Raw genomic sequence first — 8922 nt, forward strand, 5'->3', positions numbered from 1 at the left:
CTTTTTTAGGCTTGAAACTCAAAAAGAAGGCTTCAAAAATTTTGGATGCTCTTATAAAAAAACTTGTACCAAAATTTTATCTTGAGTGATTTTACCTCGATCATGTGATCTGGTTTTAAGCAAGAAAGAAATTCTGAATGAAAAGGAAACTGTAACTAAAGGGACAGTTTGCCGGATCTAAAGTTGTTGTGATGATGAATGTTGTGACATATAAATGAAATCACGCTTATGATGTCACTAAAAAGCATGTATTTAAAATATTTACAGTTCAAAGCTCAGTGTTGTTTTGTTACTGCAATAACGGGAAACTTTGATAAAGTACTGACAATTAAATGTAATCATCTAATTATATGTAATCATAATTAGTTTTAGACAATGGATTACATTTTTGTCGCCCAACTTTAAAATGATACTTTTCCTTTTCAAAACCACATTCTTGTTATCGTTACACAGTTGTTTGGTGCTCAGGGAGCTGAATTCTTAAAAAGTTTTGGAGCGCATCACAATTTCTTTGAAATCAACGCGTTTTTCATTGGATTAAAAGTACGTATTTTGAGATCATCATTTTTATTTTTTCTGTGTTTGGAATATGTCAATATATTCAAACGATTATTTGCTTCCAATATTCCATTTTAAACACTAAACGCACTGCGTGTGATAGCATGGACGTTGATTAGAGCGAATATTTAACTCTTAGAGTTTATTTTCAAAAGATTTTTTCCTTAACTTCCGAAAAGTTCGACCGTCATTATTTACCGGTTTAAAAGTTGCAGAGAGCTATATAACGTATCGATAAGCATAGACATTGAAAAAACGTAATTGCTCCTTTGAACTTTATTTGGCGGCCAGGATATCAGATAAAAAAGACTTTCCAGAGTCCAGAGTTTTTTTTGCAAGAAATTGTGCACACGCCTATTCTGGGTGTTGTGGCTCCTTCGTTTATTGTACACCAGTTTGTACACCCATTCACAGCGGTTTACTTGGCAGGTGAACGAAGGAATGTTCGTCCAGGTCATGTGTGAGGTCAAATGGGTAGTCAGTCCTCCAAGGTGCTGATGGTTGCTCATTAAATGTTTAGTTGCGAATATGGGCCTAAAAATATTTTTGGGATTTTTTCCGCTTAAACTAATTTAGACTATATAATACGCGAAAAAAAATTTGACGTCAATTTCGAGATAAAAGTCAAATTTGAATTTGAACGCTTATGCGAAGACCCTCGTTTTCTGATAAGGCAGAAGAACGCTTGGCCATGACTTGAAAAGGTTTGTTACGTACATGGAGACACGAGTTTGGCCTAAAAGTCTATTTTATTGTTTTCATCGTTTTTCATGTCCGTTGCTTTTGTCTCCTGCGTACTCAGTACTCATAAAATTTCCGGACCATCATTTAGAAATGTTAAAGGGAATACTGTGATTTACGATGACCGTACATATTAAACCAATTAACGCTTAGAAGCTGCAAAGTTAGCAATTAATTAAAAATGAAATAAAAAGTCCGTGATTTATTATGATATCTCCTATTTAAATTTTTTTAGTTAGCTTTTTATCTTTCTATCAAGTTTGATAACACCGCGTTTTTCTTGTGTTTGTATATGTTGCAGGGGAAGTTTCTCTCTACATCGAGTAGTTCGTGGGTATTTCCCTGTGGTTGGGTGCAACATTGCTTAAAAACCACATGTCATTTACTGACAATTAAAAAAAAAGGATATAGGAGCAAAGTACACAGTGACTGTGATTTGATGAGCGATTATAAAATATCATTTTGCTCCGTATATTGTGTTGCTTTCATTTCAATGTAACCGTCTCCTCTGTCAATCAAAAAACTTTTGAGAAACAATTAAAATTTTATTATATTGTTGCCATCCTGTAGCGCGGTGATTTTTGAATCAACAATGTTTGTATTCAGACTTTAACTTTCGTTTTGATTCAGAATTTTTTTTTGTTTATAGACTACCATCTTGAAAGCTAAGGGGAATCGTACGGGACCGGCAAAAACCAAAACAAAGATTGCAAATTTTTTTTCAAAATCTGACATATGATTGATGCGCTCCTACAACTTTGAAATCAAATAGCACTGGTCATTCAACAAGGAAAGAGGCATAGTCAAGTGTAAGCTCTCGATGGCAAGTAAAAAATCTAATACCAGGTATAATTTTCCTTAATATTTTTCTTACCCAACGTTGCTTTACCTTTTGTATGTAATGAGAGGATTTTTTTCAGAAAACTGACAATTTTGAAAACAAGATTAACATTTTATGTAACAACATAAACATCTCTGCCATCCCATCCGAATTTATGTGTATTTTTTATGAATCATATGAAAAAGTATTTTTCTGAATGCAATTTGATTTTTCATTCAGCTTCCAGCCGTTGTTCTGGTTAATTTGCATATATATATAATTCTTCGATTATTAAAATGGGGAGATTAAATGAGATTAAATGCTTATGAACATTGTGAAAACCAGTAGTTTTTGTCAAAACCCTTTTGAAAATGAAATAAATTAGTTGAAAAAGAGAATCCCACAAAAATTAAATTACTTTTGAAAAAAATTGCCTTGTGAAAATTTGTGGCTTCCCAAGCGATTTAAAGTACCTGAAAATCAGACCTCCAGTCTTGGTCTGGTATTACGAGCGGTCTAGTAGCGGTCAAATTTTTAGACCGGTCCTGACTGCTCGTTGGACCGGTCCAGGCCATTCGTTAGACCAGTCCAGGTCGCTAGTTAATGATTTTTAGTAAAATTGTTGTAGAAGGATGTCGACCGGGCGATCGGGGCCAGTCTGAGACCGGATGATCGGGGCCGGTCTGAGACCAGACACTTCGCAGCGGCACCTAAATTAACTAGACTCATACCGTGAGAGTGGGTAACTTGCATCAGTGGAGGCTAACCCTAAAATGAATGACCTGGCTGGTCATTAAAATAAACTATATTCAGCTCTGCTCGCAGCTCTACTCTACCATTTTTGTTTTGATTTAACTTTGTATTTTAATGACCAGACGGGCCATTTATTTGAGGGCTATGCATGTTAGCCTCAACTGATGCAAGTTACCCACTCTCACGGTACCTTTTAGTAAATTAAAGATCAGACCTATATTCATGTACTTTAAATCGCTTGGGGAGTCACAATTATCCATTTGACAGTAATGCAGGGCTAAAATTTTGTGAAATCACACTATTTCGCGAAATTAATTCGTTTTCATTTTTAACATTAATTTATTCTACATTTATCATCTAATTTTCATTAATTTTTTTATATTTTTAGTAGTTTCTCTGCTAAGTTGATTAATGGAGGCATAGCTGGTTCAATTGGTACATGTTGTGTTTTCCCACTTGACTTAGCCAAAACAAGAATTCAAGATCAAAGAACATTCTCAAAAACAACTGGACAGGCTGCGACAAGACTCTATAAAAATGTGTAAGTGATTTTTCTCATTGTTTCTTTTCTACGTATGAAAAATTAGTTTTGAGTCATAAATGCTCCCATTTTCTAGTTTATTCTCCAAAAATAAAAATAACGGACAAAAATAATTTCCTTATTTTTAGCTTCCATTGCATGTACATTGTTGGAAAAACTGAGGGAGTCAGAGGGCTCTACAAAGGTATATTTATATTCATATTTATATTTAATCCATTTTGAATTATAAATGTCGTAGACAATGGGGTTACGATAACAGAACGTTCCCCTCTATCTATGGAAAGAGAACCTGGAAAAACTTTGTCAAAATTTTAAACATAACTTTTTTTCTATCATTTTCAGGGCTTGGTATTAACTTATTCCTTGTAAATCCTGAGAAGGCAATTAAATTAGCTGTGAATGACCAATGCAGACAACACCTGGGATCAAAACAAGGGTAAGAAAAATGACTTTTTCTATACTTTCATTTGAAAGTCTTATTTCCATCAGAATGAAACATAAATTTCATCAGATTTTAAAACAGTTTTCATTATATTTGATTTTTGTAGATCTATGTTACCTTTACGGTATGAAGCTATGGCAGGTGGCTTAGCTGGAATGTGCCAGGTAATAATTCTAAAAACTAAATACTTTCTTTAAAAAAATAAACACTTAATTTATTTTTTATTTTTTAACAAATTTCTTTGTCCTTCTTTTGCTCTTACAATGTTTTTTTTTTAATTTTCTTATAGATTTTTATAACAACACCAATGGAATTCTTAAAAATACAAATGCAAGTTGCTGGACGAAGTAAGAAAAAATTAATTTTAATGGGTGCTACCAGGATTTGTAGCTGTTCTTTGAATTTTGATTTCCTTCACAATATCTACTCTAAAAAGTCAATCAGCATGGGTGAGAGATTGCATTAAGGAAAAATTATGAATGAGATCCTGACGACTAGAATGCATGGGATTATAAATTGTTAAAAAAGTAGTCTTTTACATTTTTAAATAAATTTATAAGGAGGCACATTGACAGATCTCATGATGGTCAGTACTCTATTAATAATGCAGTAGCATCAGTGTTTTGATTTAGAGATTCTCACCCACCTTATCAATTATTGATTTTTTCTTAATTTATTCTCTCGATACATTTTTTAAGAATTTATCTTTTTTTTTAAACAATAGATGCTGAGTCTGCACAAACAAGTGCTGTCAAGGTAGCAGTTAATCTTATGCGACAGAGAGGAATTGCTGGTATTTACAAAGGAACCGGTGCTACATTTATAAGGTTGCTTGTTATTCCTTTGACATTACGACTTTTTCATAATTTTTAGATCGCAGCTTTCCGAGAAAAAAAATGTGCATTTTGAGGAACAGCTAAAGATGAGCTCCCCTTTAATTGATTGAAATCATTATGCCATAAACATCCTTTGTCTTGAACCATTACCTGATTACATAGAGATTGCAGCTCTGCAATTACACTTCCTTTTAATTCTTAAATAGACGTCATTTACAGACGATTACATTGTAACAATTTGAAATGTTTCTGAAATCATTCAAAGGCTATTACAATATAATTTTTTTTGTCAATTTGTAATACTCTAGTTATAGAGGAGCGCAACTGAAATACCTTTAAAATCATTCGAAAAATTATTCCCATCTTTTTGACGAATTTTTTATTTCATTTCTTTATAGGGATGTACCATTCTCCTGCGTCTATTTCCCATTGTTTTCATACTTAAACTCACTGGTGAGTAAAAAGTTGTACTTTGACTTTATTTTTGTTTATCTTGGAACATAATACAATTAGGTCTTGTTCTACAGGAATCCTAAACTCATTCAAAACCGGTTTTTGAATGCAAAGAATACAGAATGCAGAGAATATAGAATGCAGAGCACCTAAGCCAGCTGTCATGTTGTTGTGTACATAACTTTGAGATTTATTTGTTCCTTCCTGTCTCGTAACTTCCTTATTTGTTTTTTTTTGTGTAACTTTTTACTCATGTGGTTTAAGAATCGCTTACAATCACAGTCATAAATATCAACACTTAGAAACCTAGACTTTGTACCTAGCTAAGAGATATTACTCTACTTCTTTTCAGGGATACAAAGATGGCCGAAAGCCACATCCTGTCCATTCACTGGCTTCAGGGTTAGGATCTGGCGTATTTAGCGCTGTCCTTGTTACTCCTATGGATGTTATCAAAACGCGATTACAAGTCTTGAAACGTATGGAAGGAGAACCAAGCTATAACGGCTGGTCCGATGCTGTCAGTAAAATATACAGAAACGAAGGTCTATCGGCATTCTTCAAAGGAGCTATCACACGTGCCATTGTGGTTGCACCTTTGTTTGGAATTGCTCAAATGGTTTATTTTGTTGGTTTTGCAGAGACTATTATGGAGCGTGCATCTCAACAAAGAATCAAAGATTTTTCTTGAAATCGAAAAATATCTATCCCCTGAAAAGAATTCCTAAACGACTCAAATTCCTATAACTATAGTTCTAAAAACGAAAATCTTCTGCCCTACAATCTTCAAAGGATAACTAATTTCTTTTTAGTTTATGTTACGTCTCGGTAGTTGTCAAATCAAAAATGAAATGATCGTTACCTTCATGCGAGAGCATTGTTGTTTTACAATCCCCTCAAAGAGAAACCCTTAGTTGTTTTTAATCAATTACTTTTTATATTTTAATATGTCATATACTTTAAGTAGATAAAATCGCTCACGACAATGTTAAAAATAAGAGAGTTTTTCATAAAAATATTGTTAATATATTATAGAAAATTACAATCTATAAAGGCTTTGTATCATAAGAATTCAAAATATTTTTACTTTATCGTTTTACATATACAGATTTTTTACGTAAAGGTTGATTAATGGTGTGTTTTTTTCTTTTTTTTCTTTTTGTATAATTTTTTTAGTAGTGTATAATATTTATTTGGCATTTTATTTTTTAAACACACCATTAGCAACTCTCGGAAATGATCATAATTAGAAATTACTGTAAGGATTATAATAAGTTTTGATATTTTCTCGTAACGCTTGCCAGGAAATCAAGGAATTTTCAAAATGAGATGTTCTGGTTTATTACTAGTGAACAATTATTGCTCTTCCGTAATGCTTTAAGTGAATAGCATTACTGGTAAGCTTTTGGAGCTCACACGATTGAAAGCTTTTACTCTGAGAATTCGCCACCCACGCCGAGAGTAAAAATATTGAAAAGTGAAACAGATTTATTTGGTCAGCTTAACACTGTCAAGATTCAAAATTGACCCCGTCTGTTTAAATAGATTTTGAGATTCCTTTCAAAACATACCTCGGATTGCAAAACTATGAAAATTTAGTGTTATTTTGATTGTTTCAATAGACGATGGAAATCAACATTTTTTCTATTATTTTATCACATATTGCAAAATTTGTTTTATACTGAATTTTTTTAATGAACTATCCCAATTTTTTGGTACAGTATTTGTTTTTTTTAAGCCAAAAATGTAAGTAGATGTCATACGATGTAAACAATAAAATCAAGCGTAAAATTAAAACGAATTGATGAAAAAATATTGTGAATAGTCAGTTTTCTTTCTCTTTCAGTTTTCGAACTAGTGATATTTCAATCTTTATGAATAAAGTCTCAATCTAAAAATTATGAAAAAATGAGAACGGCTAATAATGCTCTTATAAAGAGATAAAGTGTACGCGAAATTTGGTCCAAAGGGCCTTTACGGACAAAATATGGTCCCTAAAATATGAATTTTTTGGACCCTGAAAGGTTCATAAGTAAAGGTTGATAAGTCCACCCTGAAAAGGGGAGGAAATGACAATAAAAAGTCGACCCTGTCAAATGCATCTTTAAATTTAATTTTCCGCCACTAAGAAAATTTCAGGTGCTAAAGAAACCTTTTTGAGAGATCCCCAAGTTCCCAATAAAAAGATCATTAACAAAGTACAATAAATGATCAAAATCCGATAATAGTTTTGGTTGATCACTAGTTACATGATTTTCTTTTATAAGCATAACGCTTAATGAAGGCTCAGATTTGCAGATTTCCTAAGCTAACATATCCAAGCATATCTATCTGACAGCGCTAAAATATTTTTCAAGCCACCATTTTTTTCTGGCTCTAACACGCAGTATAGTAACATGAATGCACTCCATCACTTCAAAAAAAAAGTTTGGATTGGAAGTGGTTCACTGGGCGAAATAAGAGATTTCCAATCCTGGAAATATCTTGAAAATATGATATTTTCATACACTTTTGTAAATATGGAAATATGACTTTTCTATATTTCCAAAGTTGTCCAATTCTGAAATTCATTGAAACATCATATTTTCATAATATTTGGAAAATTTTCGAAATTTTAATAAACGGGGGGGGGGACCTAATTGCCGGGGGGTTGGAAATTGTACTTCTGAAACTCCCAAAATAAGGTAAATATAGGCAGAGTACTTACCTAGGCATTTGAAAAAAGTCAGTGTGCAAAAAAGAAAGGTACTCTATAGTTTCATACGGCCTCAGATTTGATTTCAACAATATCTTTTTACACAAGAAAGCCGCAGGAGCATTAACACCTTGGCAATAAACAAGTTATAATGTTTATGTCTAGCAGTGTCTAGGTCAATCACATGATAGACAGTTACTGCCGCTACCTTGAACGAGAAGATTCTTCCGAATTAGGGAGGAATTCTCAAAAGGTGCATAACTATAACTTCCCCGATTTTAAATTTCTTTTAATACACGACGTGACTTCCCAATTCAGGTTCGAGCTTCCCGCAGTTTCAAAAGTTATATATATTTTTTTTATAAGCATAACGCTTATAAGCATATGAAGGCTCAGATTTGCAGAACTCCTAAACATAACATAAGCATGGTGTCAGGAAAATTGCCCCCGAGAAAACTGCCCCCCGGAAAACTGCCCCCCGGAAAATTGCCCCCCGGAAAACGGCCCCCCGGAAAATTGCCCCTAGGAAAATTGCCCCCCAGAAAATTGCCCCCCAGAAAATTGCCCCCTAGGAAAATTGCCCCCCGGAAAATTGCCCCCTATTTTTCCATTTTTCGAAACTAAATCTAACTCAATTTTCAACATTTGGGAGATTTTGGATTACGCAATTTTACGTGATCGCGTCTTAACGGATTAAGAGATCTAGAATATTTTGGGGCTATATTTTGGTCCAACGGTTGCAGGTTGCAGCCGTAATTTTCATTAAGTTGACGCTTTTTATAAGGAATAATGTGGTTTAACCATGGAATACAGAGAAAGCGTTTTCTCTGTTTAGCGATAGTCAATTTCAATGTGTTTTATACTGTATTTCTTTCGCTATTCAAGTATTTTCTTTATGGTTTTACAAAATTTCTTGGTCAAATGGAATGGATAACTTCATTCTTACTATATTCCTCACGCTGACCATTGATCTGCTTTGCATGTTTTAGTTTTTAGTTTTTTCTTAAAGAGAAAAGACGCCTCAAAAACGACTTTTACAAGTTTTGTATGAGGTGGAGAAAGATAGTCGAGTAATAAAATCCC

The 8922-nt window shown here is 33.3% G+C and overlaps 1 protein-coding gene across 3 annotated transcripts; it reads left to right on the plus strand.

The window, feature by feature from the left end:
* The first annotated feature begins 430 nt into the window (after positions 1 to 430).
* Positions 431 to 6966, plus strand: LOC136822712 (mitochondrial glutamate carrier 1-like). 3 transcript variants are annotated; one of them, XM_067078989.1, is made up of 10 exons: positions 431 to 543; positions 1949 to 2145; positions 3261 to 3413; positions 3542 to 3597; positions 3756 to 3849; positions 3962 to 4019; positions 4145 to 4202; positions 4580 to 4682; positions 5090 to 5144; positions 5497 to 6966. In XM_067078989.1, exons 2-10 carry the CDS (start codon positions 2120 to 2122, stop codon positions 5833 to 5835), a joined length of 942 nt encoding a protein of 313 aa, XP_066935090.1. In that variant the 5' UTR covers positions 431 to 543; positions 1949 to 2119; the 3' UTR covers positions 5836 to 6966. The 3 variants fall into 3 exon arrangements, with proteins under 3 accessions (XP_066935090.1, XP_066935091.1, XP_066935092.1); XM_067078990.1 differs by lacking the exon at positions 431 to 543 and adding an exon at positions 1184 to 1262 and having other exon boundaries at positions 5497 to 5916; XM_067078991.1 differs by lacking the exon at positions 431 to 543 and having other exon boundaries at positions 3264 to 3413; positions 5497 to 5916.
* Positions 6967 to 8922: the final 1956 nt, after the last annotated feature.

Source organism: Clytia hemisphaerica, unplaced genomic scaffold (assembly GCF_902728285.1).
Source record: "Clytia hemisphaerica strain Z4C2 unplaced genomic scaffold, Clytia hemisphaerica genome assembly, whole genome shotgun sequence".
Classification (NCBI taxonomy): domain Eukaryota; kingdom Metazoa; phylum Cnidaria; class Hydrozoa; order Leptothecata; family Clytiidae; genus Clytia; species Clytia hemisphaerica.